At 47.1% G+C, this 18,770-nt stretch overlaps 1 protein-coding gene across 1 annotated transcript in view; it reads left to right on the plus strand.

The window, feature by feature from the left end:
- The first annotated feature begins 360 nt into the window (after positions 1 to 360).
- The window catches only part of LOC142560885 (lysosomal proton-coupled steroid conjugate and bile acid symporter SLC46A3-like), a 124,482-nt gene continuing 106,072 nt past the window's right edge, over positions 361 to 18,770 (plus strand). Inside the window, exon 1 of the mRNA XM_075673298.1 lies at positions 361 to 1,766. Within this exon, the coding sequence (XP_075529413.1) occupies positions 809 to 1,766 (958 nt within the window). The 5' untranslated portion in view covers positions 361 to 808. The remainder of the gene's footprint in view (positions 1,767 to 18,770) is intronic.

Here is an 18,770-nt window from a genome sequence, read left to right on the forward strand (position 1 = left end):
AGGAGCAGAGGAGGCAGGACCGAACCCTGTGGCACACCAGGCGTAATGCTTAACCGCATTGAGTGAATGCGTTTAAGTGCTACGAACTGGGTGATGCGTTTTCTCGAGCTGCGATTGCGGACAAAAAACGAGACCATTCGCGGAGTGCCAGTGCTCGACGGGCTTGCCAGTACCGCATTTTCTGTTCTCGCGTTATCTCCACGCCCCCTCTCCTGCTCATCCGTAGTTTCCACTCGCGAGCAACGAGCGCACAGAGTCACGGCACGGAGGAAAGTGATCGAAGAAAGAGCGCTGGAAAACCTTCTCTCCGGACCGGTTCGTTCTGAAGGGTCGCGCAACGCTCGCAACGGGAAGTCGCCAGCTGAGCAGGCGTCGCCTCTCGGTGTGCCATCGCCTCGACGGCCGTCTCATACGCGCTGCGAACGTCCTATCGCCTCAGCTTGCGATTTATCCGCCATGGCGCAGGCAGATAGGATCGGATAAGCGACCGGAGAGCACTGCTGCTCCCCTCGGCTTTATCGCTACGAGCAGGACGACGATAGAAGCCGGCTCCCGCTCGGCGAGCGATGCGTGCTCGGGGCACGTGAGCGTGCGAGACTGGCGGCGCGGCTGATCGCGGCGCGTCTCTCTGTCGTCATTGCCAGCTGTTCGTGGGTGAGGCGATGCGGTTTCCGCTAGGGCGAAGCGCGCGCGTAGTCAGCGTAGTCGGGGCGAGCGCAGCAGCAGCCAGGCACCCTCGCGCGCGGACCCGCGTCTCGCGCGGGCCTCAGTCTGTGATGACCGTGTCGTTCTCCTGCGAGCGGGCTAGATGACGACGATGGACACTCCGTCCCCTCGCAAGGATCCCGTGCGGCTGGGCCCCGTCCTGGAGGAAAGCGTCGCTTGCTGCTCTTCGGCCTCGGTGGTGCTGGCGCCTCCGTGCGATGCCGAGAACCGCCACCTGACCTGGCGCGAGCGATGGGTGCCCTTCTTCCGGGGCCTGGGCCTCGAGTCCGTGCTCTTTCTCTACACCGTCACGTTCGCCATGCGTTTCGTGGTCACCCAGCAGCTCTTCATGGCCAAGGCGTGCCTGTCGGCCTACCCGGACGACGTGTGCGCCACGCTGAGCCAGCAGAACGCCACCGTGCGCGACGCGGTCACCCGCAACGCGAACGTGCACAACCTGCTGCTGGTGCTCGCCGAGTTCGTGCCCGCCGCGGTGGTGTCCGTGTTCCTGAGCTCGTGGTGCGACAAGCACGGCAACCGCATCCCCTTGCTGCTGAACCTGTGCGGCGCGTTCGCGCTGGACGCCGGCACCATAGTCACCGTGCTGGTCTTCTCGGCGCCTATGTACGTGAACGTCGTCCTCGGGCTCGTGTGCGGCATGACCGGCGGCCTGGTCTGCATGACGGCCATCGTCGAGAGCAACGCGTCGCGCTCCTCGCGCGAGGACATGCGTGCCGTCAAGTTCCTCGTCGTCATGAGCGCCCTGCTGGTCGGCGTCCAGTTGGGACAGCTCATCTCGGGCGAACTGTTCAGCGCGGGCGGGTACCTGCCCGTGTACTGCGTCTCCCTCGGCATAGTGCTGTGCAGCATCCTGCTGGTGCTGGTGTTCAACGCCGGCACCTCGTCGTCGACGTCGCGCCTGCGCGACATGCTCAAGGACTTGCGGATGCACAACTTCAAAGAGGGCTTCGACGCGGCCTTCGGCTGGAGACCGCACGGACTCAGGCACCGGCTCGTGCTGCTCGCCCTCTCCCTCGGCGTCATACTCTTCAACGCTGAAAGTCAGTACCACCCCCCCTCTCTCTCTCAGTCGCGTAGAACCTTCACGTAGCAGTCGGCACACTATAGTATGGTTCTCACGAATAGGCTGCTGCCGATCCTGACCAGCCGCAGTGGCAATTGGCAGCTGTGGTATTGTGCTGGTAAATCTCCAGGTCACGGGTCCGATCCAGACCGTGGCGGCCGAATTTCGATGTGGGCGATGCGCAAACGCGCTCGTGTACCGTTCAATGGATACACGTTCAAATACATGCAATACGCAGAAACATTTTTCTGAGACGACCACAGGGCCAGTTTTAATGAAGTTTATTGCATTTGAGAGGAAAAATTAAATTCTAGTTATTGTTGCAAGCGATATTCTGATTTAGCGACTGAATTGTTTACAAGAAATTTTTGAAAATCGGTAACTTAGAAAAAAATAGAAGCAAGAAGTTTACGAATTCTCAGGTCTGCACCGAGGACAGATAAGGCAGTTATGTATAATGCATCCGTTAGAGCCTCGAAAGCGACATATTTGATGCACCAATTTATATTTTTCGTGAGTTTGTTACACTGTTTACGAAGGTCTTGCAAAAGTCCTAATTGCATACTAATGGTATGCTTGAGACCCATGTTTAATACATCAACTTTTTCCGCTTTTGATGTACTATGATATGCAGTTTAGAGAATTATGATATCACGTTTCATTGCTGAGTTAAAGCTGTAAACACGATAGTTTCGTTTTCAGAGAATTTGCGATTTTCATCAATTTTTATTAAATAATTGACATAAAGTCAAATTTGGCTACTAACTCTCTCTAGATTTTAAGCTTTTCTTTTAAACGCAATAAACGTCAGCAGATTTGGTGAAGTGGTCGCTGATAAAAACAATTTCTCATCTACCATATATTTAGATAGGAGCGACGAGGCTCGAAGATAAAGCTTCTTCTAATCGTTTCTCCCTGCAACCATTGTACCAGATTTGATGAGGTTTGTTACCTTCACAAGAAAAACTTAGTCTAGTGACTGTTGGTAGTGAAATTTCGATCAAGGCCGTCAATTTCTGAAAGTCGCAAATTTTCCGAGAACGCAACTAGTAAGTTTACAGCTTTGTAAAAGCGATATCACAATTTTGTAAATAGTACCTAATAGTACATCTAAAGCGGAGAACATTTATGTATTTACATGGCCTTCACATAGACCACTAATGTATGAGTAGGACTTTTTGAAAAATCCTTGTAAACCTTGCAAATTCACATAAGGTGTAAATTGTACATTAAATTAGTCCGCTTAGGATGCTCTAACGGATGCAATTTACAATAGTGCGATATCTGTTCATGGTGCAGAGCTATGAATTTGTAAACTTCTTGCTTCTATTTTTTTTCTAACTTACCACTTTTGCAAAAAATTAAAGGAATTCAAGTTCTAAATCAAAATTCCGCTTCCAACAGTCTCGAGAATTTAACTTTTTCTTTCAAACGCAACTAAGTTAATCAATATCATTCAAGTCGTTTAAACAGTCTCTAGAATTTAACTTTTTCTTTCAAACGCAACTAAGTTAATCAATATCGTTCAAGTGGTTATCTCATAAAATTGTTTTTGCATTTTACATGTATTTGAGCAGGCGGCATCGGAGTTGGGCCCATGCTAAAGCTTCCTCCTTGCAATTCCAGTCGGTCAGAATCAGCCCGGAGACCGCCACTGCAGCGTGCCCCATACTCACATCGGGGTTTTTTAGCACATGAAACCCCAGAGGTTAATGAAATGTATTTTTATCTTTATTTTTTTTTTACCAATCGTGTCAGTGAATAGGCGACTGCAAATTCAGAGCCGTGGTTCTGTTTACAAAATCCGGTGTGAAACGAAACACGTGCCCAGATAAGTTGGAATCAGCCACGTGCTTCACATTTCTATCCTGTAAATATTGGACCGGTGCTTTCGCCGGTCAGTTAAGACGAAAAAGGAGGAATGCGGCTCGCGCGGTTAGACGTGGGGCTTCTTCACGAGTGGCAGAGGCGGGGTTTGTGTCTACTGGAACGGATTGGACTGGAGCAAACTTTATTTGTGCCTGCAGTCTGCTCTTGGAAACAATGGCGCAGCAGACGACGCTCGCTCTGGAAAAGCACACTGTGCGCCTGCACGGCCGCAGTAAGACAGGTGAAGTCGCCTCTCACCCTCGTAACCCACTGATATGCCACGCGGTCTACGTGTAGTTTACGGTATGCGGTTAGCTGTCCCAGTCAAATATGCATTTAACGCGGCCCACACTTTCTCATTTAGCAGCGAAATTGCTGCAGCCGTAAAGAGTGTGGACACGTACGTTCGATCAACTTGCACCCTTACACGTAGTGATCGCGCAGCTGAGAGAAGAAAGCGAGAAAATTATGGGACAGATGCCACGAGCTTGGTTATCCGCACTAAAAAGGAGGCCTAATTATTAAAGCAAACCTCTAGCATTGCCAAATCACGAGTCGAAGCGAGAGAATAGAAAGTTTCAGTGAGCCGCAGCTTGAATAAAGCCCTTGGTGAAACTTTTTCTTGGAGACATCAGCAAGTCTTTTCGGAAATGGCGCAAATCCGGACCGCTGTGCGTTAATACCTTATTATGGAATAGGAATTTGGTGTTAACGCTTTCTTCTCGTTTTTCGCGTTGTTATCGTCAATATCAATCCATAATCGTCTAGAAGCAGCAAATTAGTTCATACGCTTTGGGAGGTTCGCTTGCGCCAGGCAGCATAAGTATGTTTGTAATAATAAGAGCAATATATTGCGTAATGATTCTACATTTAACCCTCTTTCTTTCGTTTCATAAGGTCACAGATATATGGCATTCAATAATTTGTGCGACTACTGTTGTACTTAGCGCTAACGTTTAAATACATTTCTAGCGTCGAACAGTTTAGCTGAAATTCGTTAGCCACGTGGATAGGCTTACAAATAAAGAGTGATGAGCACTGTATTGACAAGAAACGTCGGGTGAATTAATCGCAGATGGAAAAAGAAAACGCAGTGGGTCCAAGAAAAGCCCGCATGACGCTGCCGAGAGCCAGCTGCAAGGCCGAGGCGCTAATCGATAAGTGATAATGGTAACGCGACAAGAACCATTCACCAAGACCAGCCTCTGCACGTGAAAAGAGCACGCGGCTAAACTCGCCCTCCATTCCCTGACAGAGGAAGTCACGCGCACTGCGGCGTCTTGAATACGCCGCGTAGTCGAGCTTTTTGAAGCAGTGAGTGTGAATTTTGGTTGCTCACTCGAATGCTGTGGTTACTGTGGAAGTTCTTCGCCCAGATCAAGTGCAGTGTACTCGCTAATTTATTGATCGCAATTTCGGAGTCGCTGTACGGGCTGCGGTGGCGGTCACAGTCACGGTCACATTGTAGCCGAGAAATCCACCTAAAGATGGCACTTCCATCATACGCTATGCTCGGTAACGCGTTCTCCGGTGCTCTGTGTACTGCGTGAAGGAAAAGTAGAAACGTGAATTCGGCTCGATATCATGCAACACATTATCTTAAAAAGTCATTTGCTTTATATCCAACAATTCCACAATAAAGTATGGTATCGCCATATGTTATTTTAATCATATGGATCTTGCCCCGTAATATGGAAACGTACGAACTTTTATGCGGGAAAACCGTGTATTTATATATTGAATACGGAGCCTATAGCATGAAATATTCGCCATGTGACGTATGAAAAGACACGAGTTTTTATGCGTGATTAATAGATATTGCGAGTAAGGCTTTTTTCTCCCCGTATGGCTGCACTGTGAAGCGAAAGAAAGCCACAGAGAAAATTAACGTTTGTTATTTTTTACTGGAATGTAGAAATAAATGTGCCGGAGGGGTAAATTTCCGAAAAGGACACGTTCATCGTTTCGGCCTACAACGGGGGCACAAAAAATCGGGAGAAGAACGGCACTGTCCGTCCGGGTTTTTTTATGCGCTCTTGCGCGCCGAAATGATAAATTACCAACTCTCCCAAATCGCAGTTTTATCGGCACAGTCACGAGGATAGAGCAATCGTTGCGATGAAAAGCGGACGAAAGTGGACGAAGCCATGGTTCTCCCTGCAGCGGCAACTGAACCGACGACCTTCGCATGCAGCGTGTAGTGCTCTATATGTCAACAGCTGTGGCGTCCACTCTAATTTGATTGATTGATTATGGATTATACATTTCAAGAAAGGTACAAGTGCCGAAGGCGCCGAAACACATGACGTGGGCTCCTGTACCTGCATTGTACCCAAATGCACAACAGATAGCGTGGTTCACATAAAGTCCGGAGCACAGTGCTACAATTTTTTTAGAACAGCACTGTCACGCAAAATATGTTCATACACTGTATTGTAATGATAAACATACCAAACAACAGGCAATCGCTGGCATTTTATGCGCGCGTACTTGCAACCTGCCTTCCAATGCCACTTGCGGCCATGGCGGCAGATGTGAAACATCCATTAAGCCGCAAGTGTCACGTGCAAGTGTAACTTCTGAAATAATTTTGAGTAACAATATCAGGTGTGTATGCTTTATACGTGGAAAAATACTTTTTTTTTTCAGACGCCTTTCTTTTTTTCACTGCACTTTTTGGCAAAGCAGTAAACGTTCAGTGAAATAGCTGTTATCGTACGACATAATTCTACGCCGCAGTTTATCAAAATTGGTGCTAGGCACAGAGATATATCAAATACCTGTGCATCTTGCACGGGCTGACTTCAGTTTGTGCGCTACGGCATACCCCTGCAGTTACTAATGGAAGATTAATTTGCGAAATTTAGTTTTTCAGGGTATTGCCAATTATCGCACAATTTATAACGTCATCTGTATACTGCTGTGAATCTGGCTTAGCAAAAGTTGTCATTCTGTCTCAAATTGCATATTTTAAAGAACAGCAGGCAGTCTTCCGTGATTATTATTTTACAAACGGACGTCATTACAAACGCACGTCAGGTCAATAACAAATATCTTGCACCCGGCGTCGTTAAATTTGTACGCCACCTGTGCTAAGCCGCTCCTTGGCTGTGCTGCTCTTGCACGGTCAGGCAGTATGAACGATTGATTCCGGCATAGAAAACCAATATTCGGAAAAGTCTTGCAGCATGTTTTGATGCAGCATGTTTGCTTGTGTAGTTGGGATTTATCATAGTCAATCGTAAAAATAAACAACGTTCACCACAAACAAGATATCGTCATATTTAACTATTAATTTTTGTTATTGTTCTTGTCGGCGTTCCTCCTTATTTTTAACTGCCTCACAGCATATTTAGCAGCACCTTGAGAAAGAAAGAAAAGACATGTTGCTTAATGCGCATATTTTCCAAAGAACTTCAGCTTGGCCTAGTTGGTGTTTGCTGCATATCATATTGACTGCAAATAAAGACTGCCCTCTGCACCACTCTTTAAGGAGATAAAGATTCTGGGGAGAAGCGAGGACTAGACTGCACGCGAACTGATGGAGGCTTATGAGACAAAAAAAGAAAGGCCAAGACTGTGTTAGTGACATTTCCATTAGGTTGTTTCAATCGGAGATAGATTATTTTATTGGTTGCCCCGCTAGGCTGATGAGTGTTCTTGTTTGCTGCGTTCCACGCATGTTCTATTTGTCTACATATGCCCACGGGTTGCCTTGAATAAACCAGTTGAAAGTTACCGCCCATGTTGTTTTTGTGTTCTCTTCAGCTGTCCCCGTCTTTATTTGCGGCCAATATAATATGCGCATACTTTAAGAACTTTTCAAGCAATGTTCGTCAGCTTTCGTTCTATTCTGACCAGATGCACTGGGATGAATAAGTGGGACAGCAACAACACAGCACAGGCAAACGCTGCGGCGGCGACTTCGGTGCTGACGTCATCACACGACGGTCGGCGCTGCAGTGTTTCCGTTCTTTTGTTGCCGGGGGTGCGCGCTTCCATTTTTTTTTTTTTTCTTTTTCGATACGTCGCTTCCTATCGTTTCGCCGACCTTGTAGCACAATCTAGGAGGCCGATATGTGCCTCGTCGTTCAACTATATGCGCGAGCGTCGACATTGTCGTGATAGCGGTGTCCTAGCATTGATAAGTTCCGGGGAAAACAAAAGGCAGGAGCGCTCAGGGCCGGCGTGCTTCTACAGGCTGTCAGTTCTTTGTCGGCGCTGCGGCGATTTCGAATTAGTTCATTAATGTGCGAAAAAATAACGTGGATGCCTCCTAATTAGCTCGATGAAGGTAAACTCAATATCGAGCGAATCGTCACTTTATGAAGGGTGAGAGAAATTATAAGCGCGCAAAGCGAAATGAACGGGACGCTGTAATTAAGGGAACTGGAGCTTGCTCGAATTACGTTAATGTTGTTCGAATTAGGGGTGGTTACGCTTTGTCTGCGTGAGTGCGTGCTTTCGGCTAGTCTAAACATTACCGTTACCTATATTCTGTGTCGAAATATATTTCTAGATAGTCAATTCCATTAGCTAGTGTCGGGTTATACATAGAGTGCTCGGGAGGCAGCACAAGTGAGCACTTATGCTTCGACCACTGTCGTTGATATTTTGGGTGCTAGGTAATAATATGCAGATAAATTCGAGTGTTGAAAACACGATTTACCCTATTCTGTTGCATGCTTGTGCCGGGCAATATATACATATATATACACACACAAAAACATTTCGGAAAACCTAACTTTTCACGTATCATAAGATACGCACGGATATTAAGGGCTTCCCCTGAATGAGGCCTCTTAAAAGCGCACAATGTCGCGTACCCTCGGTAGCCCCCGATTCGGCGCGCCGCCCAGTTTTATGCGAGTTAGCGGATCGGTAGTGAAACGTTCGCCGCAGGTTCGATCGCCTCTTAAGTTCTCTTCGCTTTCGTGATCATGTTGCTCCTGTGGATGATCATTGAGGATGACGTATAGTGTTCAGTGGTACAAGGGTCAGGTAAGGCCAAAGCGCGCCGAGAGATGGGGTTGATGTAAGCAAATGTAAGATGGCTCTATAGAGACCTAAATGTGATCGTTGTATAAGTGCGTAAAACATGTACTTGCGTAACGTGTACAATAAAACTATGACAATGACTACAGTGAGGTGTGCTATGTGTGTGGATGACGTATAAACTGAAAACATTCATTTACTAATAATTTTCAAGCAGCACTGCCGCATCTCCTTCGTCTCCGAACGCAAGGACATGGAAGCGTGTGCAATGGATACCACTGCCGCAAAGTAGGCCTCTATTGAGTAGCGGTGTTACGGGTCGCTTGGGTGTACAACTTCTAATATATGAACATCATTAAAAAAATTAAATCTGATGTCACGTCTTTGCCGAGAAACAATGCTGGGTGTCGTGATCAGCGTTACCTTGCAGGCAGGCAGCGCATTTCGCCACGTGTAGTCGTGTCCCGCTCAACTCTTTCACTGCGCATAGTTAGCCCACTACCGATAGCTTGAAACGCCGCTTTCGAGACCTTCCGCGCCGCTCACGGACACACTGCGCTATCGTGCATGAAGGAGGGGAGCTATAGTCTCGTTTTCTAAGCAGTTCGCTTTTTTCCGACCAGGCGGGGATTTTTGAACGCGCTCCGAAATTCCGCGATCGTCGAAGTAGAAAGCAAAGATGGCCGCCTCCGGGATCGGCGCGTGCGCTTTGAAAGATCGCAGGTGTCGCGATTCCCGTGGGTCTGCGGCTGATTGTATCGATGAATCCAGCAGGAGCGAGTCTAGGGATGCAGCCTGTTCGCCGCACTCTGAGGGCGACGACGATGCAAACCAGGCCGGAGTATCCGTGGCCGCCGCCCGGCACGCCCGACTGTAGTGCTTGCAGTTAAATTTTTGTAGTAGAATCGCTTTTCTATGAAAAATTTCGATTTTTTCGGACATAGTGCCTGTTAGACGGCAATACATTTTGTATATCTCATAATTTCCGTTACATATTTTTCTTAGCAGATACAAACGTGTATTTACAAACTTTGTTCAATTTTATCCCACAGTCTTGATTCTGGTAATTTGTCTTTTTTATGACATACATCTCGTTAATATTACTCGTATGCGTGAAAAGTACGTTCATTCTATGTATTACATAGAATATATTGTGCAGTATTTCCTTCAGGAAAGAAATGTGGCGTAACCTACAAAAAACACCTATTTTCCTTATGGTAGGGAAAGAGTTAAATGTTGCGCAGTATTTCACTAACGCAGACCACATGGGGCGAAATGCGAAAACACCCGTGATACTTAGATCTAGGTGCACGGTAAAGAACCCCAGGTGGTCGAAATTTCCGGAGTCTCCCACTACGGCGTGCCTCATAATCAGAAAGTGGTTTTGGCACGTAAAACCCCATAATTTAAGTTTAATTTTTTTTAACGCAGACCACGAGGCTCCTTGTTGCTTTGCGATTTAAGGAGATCGAATATCAAGAAGAAAAAAAAAAAGCTTGCAATGTCGCCTTCGAAAGGCGAAGCATTGACAACGATGTATCTAGGCATTAAAATATTGCTGGAATTGAGGCTCGTATTTTTATGGCCAGTATACTTAGCACTACGCATTTGCCTACTGAAAAACGCGCGTTGTTGTCGCGCGTACACGTGAGCGGATTTTTTATTTTTTCCGCGAAAGCGAGCATCGCTTTCTAGGACATCACGCAGCCACGCTTTGCCAGCGAATGTACCACGCTACGAATCCCTGTTACGTTTCACAGTGCCGCGCCTTCAAAACTCGACACGTCACGTGACCTGCACGTGAAGTGGAGCACTCGATACGCCATCTTTTATTTAAAGCGACGACGAAAACAAGCATACAGTAGTTGCCACTGTCAACTCTTCATTAGGCCATCGCTTTGTGATTTATATATATATATATATATATATATATATATATATATATATAAAGCTAACCTTAAATGAAGCCAAAGATAGCATAAAGGAAAGTAGCTGTGGCTGAAATTGAAATGTAGAAAATAATAAAGGCGCAAATGGACGTGAAAGTGGACGAAAACATAACTTGTCGCCGGTGGGGACCGAACCAACAACCTCCGCATTACGCCTGCGTTACCCAACCAGTTGCGCTGCAGCGGCGGCTATCCATCCATTAACTTGATTATTTACGTCTACTACGTTTTAAGAAAAAATCGTCCTGGTCCGGGACTCGAGCCCGGAACCACCGCCTTTCCGAGGCAGCCCCTCTACCATCTGAGCTAACCAGGCGGCTAGCAGATGGCCGGTCGAAGTCGAATTTGTCAACAACTCGAAGCAAAGGCAACAGTTTCACAATTTTTCTGCAACTGCGAGGCTTTTCATCGAGGAAACCGTACGGGTTTCCTTTGCAGCAAGTGCTACGAACGGGTGGATGTCTCATTTTCCCATTATTAATTACCTCTCTCCACCTTGCGGGTTTCCGCAGAACGATTTCGTCAAACTCTTGCCTTTGCCTCGAGTTTTTGCGCAGACTGAGACGTAGGGGTCTGCAGATGTGCGGTACCGTGGCACCTAGTTCTCGCGTACGCAAGCCGCTTGGTGCCCTAATCTAAAGCTCTCTAGTGTCGACGGGCTTACCTTAAGTTGCGGCGACGCCTTACCGTTCACTATATATAGCATCGGGGCATCGTATCAGCAAGTTCGCACATTTTCTCCAAGCTTGTCCTGTGCCAAAAGCCACTCTTACATTTGCGTGTTGGGCAATTCCTAAGTTGTCGGAAACGCCAATAGTGTAAGGGATCGTTGCTGCTTTCTTCTTTTCGTTATGAGTAGCATGCAACAAGCAACAACAAACAAGCAGTGCAACAAACGTGCGTCTTCAAGCGCACGATGCGTTTTCCGAAGCGAAACTTCCTGAGCCTTATTCTTGATTCCCCGGGTTTGGAGCGCAATCGGTTTCTTGGGGATTCGAGCGGGCCGATTCTGAGGACGGTGTGGTCCCATACGTCGCGGGAATCTGTCGCGTGGGACACGTGGGTCGCCTGGCAAGCACGCAGCAACCGCTAAGCCGTAAAGTGCGGCGTATCATCAGGTGGGCACCTTTTGTAGCGTTTAACTACCCGCTTCACGAAAGTACCCATTCACAAAGACAGAGGATGCCGCTGCCTGACGTAGGCTCCAGAGAGGCACTTACACGAACCTGCACATATTGCATCGCATACACCCCACAGCCTACAGGGACGAATGCGCGTGGTGCGGGGCCAAGCCAATCCTATAACGTGCCAGTGCACGCTATACACAACATAGAGCACCACGACACGAGCACCACGAGGGAGCAGTGGCCGGCACTGCTGTCCATCTCGGCCCTCGACGACCAGCTCAAGCTGATCCAGCGAGCTGAGAAGATGGCGAGAGCCAGCGGAGCCCCGGACTAGAGGCCCCGACCATTGGTGGTTGTTCTGATTATTCTTTTAATGGAGTTTATATATATGCTATCCCATGAAATAGATTCTAACTCGTGCGTTGGATCTGGATTATTTTTGTTCCTTGTTGTTCTCCCGTGATTTACTATTATTAAGATTATTAAGAGCTCGCCCGCAACGCAGTAACAGGCGAGCTCTTGCGTTTTTATTATTATTATTATTATTATTATTATTATTATTATTATTATTATTATTATTATTATTATTATTTATTTGTTTATTTATTCAGGTCTCGGAGCATGGACTATTGATAACGTGTTCAATGGTGCGCTTAACAAAGCAGTGCCGCCCAGAACAAAAGCCTCTTTTTTTTTTTTACTTCAGCCAAGTGACGTGCAACTTCGGAAGCAGATTTACGGCATGAGATGTCAGCTCACAAGATGTCGGCCACCTCGAAACCTTCTCGCCTGCTGCTGCACGCGTTGTTCGGAGGCTTGAAGGGGCACTGGCGATAAAAATAACCCGACCTGTGTCAATAACTTATCTTTCTGCAATACCCAGAAATCTATGCTTACAGTGGGACGAGTTCTGATAAGCCAGAAAAAAAAAACGCAACATTTCAGTGCATTGACCGTTGGGGTAGTGGACAGTGCGCCCAGCTCCGAGTTGGCAGTTCGGAGTATAAAGCGCCGAGTTCGGACGATGTGCATTAGAATAGACGAAAGATGTGTGCGTGTGGGGAGGGGGGGGGGAGGGGCAAGCGGCCTTGTGAAGTTCCCGTATCAGCTCGTCGTGGCGTCATAATTTTCATAGGCGCCGTGTTGTTGAAATAAGAAAAGAAACCAAAATGAAATAATAGCCAAGCGTAGATGCAACAGGCAGGAATACAACGAAATGCAATAAAAGAACGGAGAACAGAGAGTGAACTGTAAAGTATTTAAATTGCAGCTACAGCCTGTGAACAAGGAGAGATAGAGAAAAAAAAAGGGGGAAGGGAGAAATAATAGCGCTACTGTTGTGCTGTCAGATGGGCCGTACGTTTTTTCTGGGTATGTATTTCTCCCTGAACAGAGAGGTTCCGGTATGTGAAAGTGCGTTCCATAGTTTTACTGCGGGTAGAAAAACAAAAACTACACATTGCCGCCGTTCGTGCTTTCAGTGCCTGCTATGGGATGCCTGAGTCACTCGCTACGTCGACTTCAGTGGCGGTGATTAGGATATTCCTGGCCTCATTTGTGTGACACGTAATGAAAATAACGAATGGCGAGCAATTAGGCGAGGCCAATAGAGCTTTATGAATTGGTGGGCTTGTTTAATTGCAGCTACAACAATATGCGTGGAATATCGAAAACCTGGGAAACGTGCCTTTCAGTTTCATACTACTTTGCTTAACGCTGGTGAGATACGATTGTGAGACGGGTGCCACACGCATGACGAGTATTCGAGGATTGGTAGGGCGTAATATACGTATGTGCACGTATGTAAGCGTGAGGAATAATCTTATCTGTGTGCTGGAATTTTCACTAGTTACAGGCTTGGGACGAAAACGGCCAATGATGCCAGAGAAAAAGTAGGGGAAATTAATTGTTGTGTAATATAAGTGTGTAAATGATAAGGGAAATGAACGGGAACGAAGAGACCACTATCGGCAAGCGGGAGTCGAGCCCGTACCCTCCGCATCACGCGTGCGGTGCTTTGCCGATTACGCTATACCGCGGTGACCATGCTCCTGCCCACTTTCTGGGTACATCTCTCAATCCATGGTTGCATTTGCAATTCCAACCCCCCAGTTCAGCACCTTATTCGGTATTTGTGTATGTGTATGATGTCGGGCTAATGCTTTTCACTGCATGCTTAGAAGTATTCAAGTTATCATTTACATTTATATTACACAATTAATTTCCCCTCTTTTTTTCACTCGCTTCATTGGGCGTTTTCGTCCCAAGCATGTAACTAGCCAAAGTTCTAGCACTAAGATCAAGTTATTCTTCACGCTTACATACGTGCAAGACTGGGAAGGATTAGGAGTGATGATCAACGGCGAATATGTCAGCACCCGTTGGTTTACAGGTGACATTGTCCTGTTCAGCACCACCGGAGATCAATTACCACGATTGATGGAGGACTTTGACCAATAAATTGTAAGAGTGGAGTTGAAGATTAATTTGGAAAAGAAAAAGGTGAACTTGAATAGCCTGGTAACATAATGAGAATTCATTGGTTTCGTTTCGTTTTATTTCCTTATAGACCCCTTTCGGGATAATACATAAGGGGTGGGGTAACATATAAAGTACGATCACAAGCCTTGCGTATGAGGTGTAACGGTAGTTGCAAACGTCGAGGGGAAGGTGTCTGCATGTGTCTGTCTGTATGTAGCTATCTGTGTCTGTCTGTCTGTAGCTATCTGTGTCTGTCTGTCTCTTTCTTTGTCTTTTGTTTTCTTTCTTTCTGTCTTTATTCTCTTTCTTTGTCGTTTTCTTTCCTCTTTCTTTCTGTCTTTTTTTCTCTTTCTTTCTAGGACTTTACGAATCTGCCACCTTCTCTGTGACTGACGAAGAAGAGCGCGATAAGCAAGTGGACGAGAAGGAAACACGACACGAGCGTATGCCAACTCGGCCAGCGTTCAGTACTCATCCGTGAGCGGCGCGGGTTAACACTTCGTGGCCTAATGTTCTAGAAAAACACAAACGACCACTCGAGTGTACGGGAGGACGGCCGCTCAATTGGCAAAACACAGCACGCGTGACGCTTGACAGCAGAGTTCGGCTCCCACCTGCGGCCTCTCACATGCGCAGCTGCGAGCGGACGGTATTTCCCGTGGTAGCTTGCACGTGACAATTGTTTACTGCTTCCGTAGCCGACGCAGACAGTCCTTTTGCTAGACAGCCTTTTGTCATGTGAATGTAAATGGTGTTGTAGGGGCCTTGGGCAACTCATTCTTCTATTCAATTGGAGTTGGAAAAAAAAGATCCTGAGGAAAAAAAAATATAGCCGTATTTTGCAAGGACTCATTTCTTTACACATCCCTCTTATCCCGCGCAATTTCAGGTATCTGCAAAACAGTCCGGGTCGTACCTATGTCTAAGAAAGGTAACCGGTTACCTAAACGAAATTATCGTCCGATATCATCCACTACGCCAGGTGGCCCATCAGGATAATAACGGCGATGCGCAGGTGTGCGAGCCAACAATGTAAGGCGTCAATAATACGAGCTGAAAAATCACCGCTACGAAAGAGCGCGTGGCCAGTCTTCGTTCTGGTGTTGTTTAGGTTGAAAGCTGAACCTCGGTACAACGCTAAAAGTAAACGTCTTTGTTTCTGTAGGCTTGCAGATTAGAGCGTGTGAGCTCTCGCCAAGCTTTCTTTTTTTCCTTTTGTTTCATTATCAAGTTTTAATGTTTCTCAGCCCGGTGGCCAATCCCATCCGCTGTGGTTTGAAGCAGAATTTTCTCCCCTCTCACAACTAAAGAGTTGCTGAACATATTAATTGGCCACGCCAAAAATTAATCTATTAACTTATGCTTCATATTCTACATCCAAACTTTCCTTCTTCCGGAGACCAGATATCATCATCACCATCATCGGCCTATCTTTAATAAGGTGAAAGGTTGGGCCAGTTGCTTTTGCATCGTGAAGTTATAGCAGCTCCAACTAAAAAGTACGCACGAAGAAAGAGAGATGCGGGGACAAGCGTGCCCACTGAATGTTCACTGAAGAACGACGGGCTTTCCCCTGCGATCTCCAATCACCCTTGTCTTGCACTGATTCCAACCTTCCGCCTGCGAATTTCCTAACTTCATCACCCCACGTAATATTCTGCCCTCCACGACTGTGCTTCCTTTGACTTGGCACCAGTTTTCTAACTCTGATGGTCCACCGGTTATCCGCCCTGCGCAATACGTTGCCTAACAAGCTCCATGTATTTTCTCTTAACGTCAACTTCGCCTACTTGCACGCAAAAAGTCGCAAGATCTCTGGATTTCAAGTGCCTTCAATTGCCGATTACGTAAACTGGACCCCATGCTACGGCTACAACTGCCATCTCGCCTTTCCCGCGGCGACACAACCTTTCTGTGCCGTTTGTGGCTAGGAGTGGCGTTCACGAACGCATGCTCCTATCGTTTGGGAATGGCCGAGAGCCCGATGTGCAACTCCTGTGGGTGCGAGGAAACCATAGAACACCTACTGGGTACCTGCCCTTGCTACGATGCACAACGCGTCTCTCTGCGGGCGACTTCACACCGACTGGACTCAAGACCGTTCATCGAGTCAAATATACTCGGACCGTGGCCACACCCGTCACTGGCACGAAAAGCGATTCGTGCACTTGTGCTATACTTGAAGTGCACCTGCTTAAGAGACCGTTTATAGTGTCCCTCCCACACGCACTCAGTGCTTACTCTCTCCCTTTTTCCTCTTTCTATTCCCCTTTTCCCCCACCCCCAGTATGGGGTAGCAAACCGGGCGCTCTTCTCGTTGACCTCCCTGCCTTTCCCGTCCTTGGTTTCGCTCTCCCCCTCTCTCAACTAGAATATCTCCTATCCCCGTTTGCTGTTTGATCCACACCGCTCTCTTTCTGTCTCTTAACGTTACGCCTAACGCTTTTCGTTCCATCGCTCTTTGTGCGGTTCTTAACTTGTTTTCGAGCTTCTTCGTCAGTCTCCAAGTTCCTGCCCTATATGTCAGCACCGGTAGAATTCAATGATGGCACAGTTTGCCCGTCAACGACAGTGGCGAGCTCAGGATTTGGTAATGCCTGCCGTATGCACGCTTGCCCGTCTTATTCTTCTGTATATTTCTCTCGCGAACAGCGTTCCCTGTGATTAGTTGACATGGGCAAACGTGCCCCTACACAGACTGCCTAAATTCACTCGCATTGTTAGGAGACCAAACATTTCGAAGCTTACCTTATCCGGAATTGATAATTGAAGAGTCTAAACATGGCCTCCTCTTGCTGTGGCCGAGGGCGCGGGATCACATACCGGCCACGGCGGCCTCATTTCGGTGGGGTCAATATTCAATAACGCCCGTGTGCCGTGCATTGGGTGCACGTTAAGTAATCCAAGGTTATCAAAATTAACCCGGAGCCCTCCACTACGGCGTGCATCATGATCATATAGGGGTTTCAGTGCGTAAAACCCTAAAATGTTACTTTAATTTTTAATCATGGCCTCCTCTGTCGTCGTTCCCGCTTCGGTAAACAACGCCAGACTCTCCAGCGTACCTTGCCCAGAGCAGACGATCGGCCTTTTATCTGATCAAGGGTACTGGAAGCCTTGCCTGTTCCAGGTGTTCATTTTTTTCTCATCTTGCAATCATTTTCAAAGATTGTTTGTGGTAAACCTTATAATAATACCTTTCTAATAGACAAGCCCATTGCGTTTAATTACTCGAAGAGGCGTAGATCCCTCGTGCAAGATGTATAATGTATAATGTAGATAATGCACAAATTACAAAAATCTCACTAATCGACGTTTATGACGATAGCAGTTGTATGGACACTCAAGGCGAATTGTTGTCGCAGCCATGATGTTCCGTATAAATGCCATGTGCGATAAGAATGAGCGGACCGCGCGTCCTACGTGCGCTGCGGGTGCGAGGGTAATCTTGCGAGAGTGAGCTGTAGAAATAGTAGAGTCGTGGCTTGATGCGCGCCATCTTATTGCGTACCCATTGCTGGAGGTCACGGGATCAAGAGCGCGCGCTGTGCTGGGCGTAGGCCTGTATACTTGCCGATACAACAAGTCATCGAACGGACCAGGCGGAAAAGGAGCGTAGAGTGCAAAAGCTGCGCAGACTCTGCAGAGGCTACAACACGGGTATGCGACGCGCATCGAAGTGGCGAGGAGGCGAAGCGACGGGCCGACGAGATACGCGTGGCCTTTGAGCGGGAGCAACATGTTGAGGATGCTTAAGAAAAATGTTGACAACGTAAATTTGTACACGCTTGGTTGTAGCCTCGGTATCTGAAATGTATTTGATATAATGCCAATTGTTGTGCTGTAAACATGGACATGTGTTATTGTTTTAATTATTCCTTCAATGCAAAGCTATATTTTCGGATCTGTGATTCATGGAAGATATGAGACATAGGCGCTCCAAATTTCTTGTTTTGGCAATAGCTTTTTGTGTGTCTCGATTAAATTATTATTGCGACTCTTGTTTCTGTCATTAAGTGTTGTAGATAGCGAGCGCCTCTCATGATGCACAGTTACACGAAAAAAAAAATGTCTCCAGGTTTCGATTGACCTCATGACAAGAAGTTCAGGGTGACGTGCTTCTGCAATTACTAAGGAACTAGAATTAGCCCAAGGAACGCCCAAGCATTCTCGGTGACTCCTAGCTTTTAACGGTTAAAGCCGCTCTTCAGACGAGCGGGAGAGTACATGCGCAACCGGAGAAGACTATACTATTTTGGTTTTACGAGTGCGTTATGTACCTTTAGCATTCCTGATACCGATCCTGCCCATATAGTGCTTGCAATGCGGCAAATAACATTTGTTATTCAGTTTACTTGCTCCTCAAGCGCTTTGGTGACAGGAATCCAAGATATCCGTCTGTCTAGTATTGGCGACTCCAACGAAATGCTCGTCCCTTAGCCCACACGCCGAGAAACAGACCATCCAGGTTCAAGCTTGAAGCGAAAGAGGACCAGCTACCGCTTTGTGCGCTGAGTGCCTCGTAGTTCTCAAACCGTCGTCGCCGCGCACAATCGCGAA

The sequence above is a fragment of the Dermacentor variabilis genome, chromosome 10, assembly GCF_050947875.1.
Source record: "Dermacentor variabilis isolate Ectoservices chromosome 10, ASM5094787v1, whole genome shotgun sequence".
NCBI lineage: Eukaryota > Metazoa > Arthropoda > Arachnida > Ixodida > Ixodidae > Dermacentor > Dermacentor variabilis.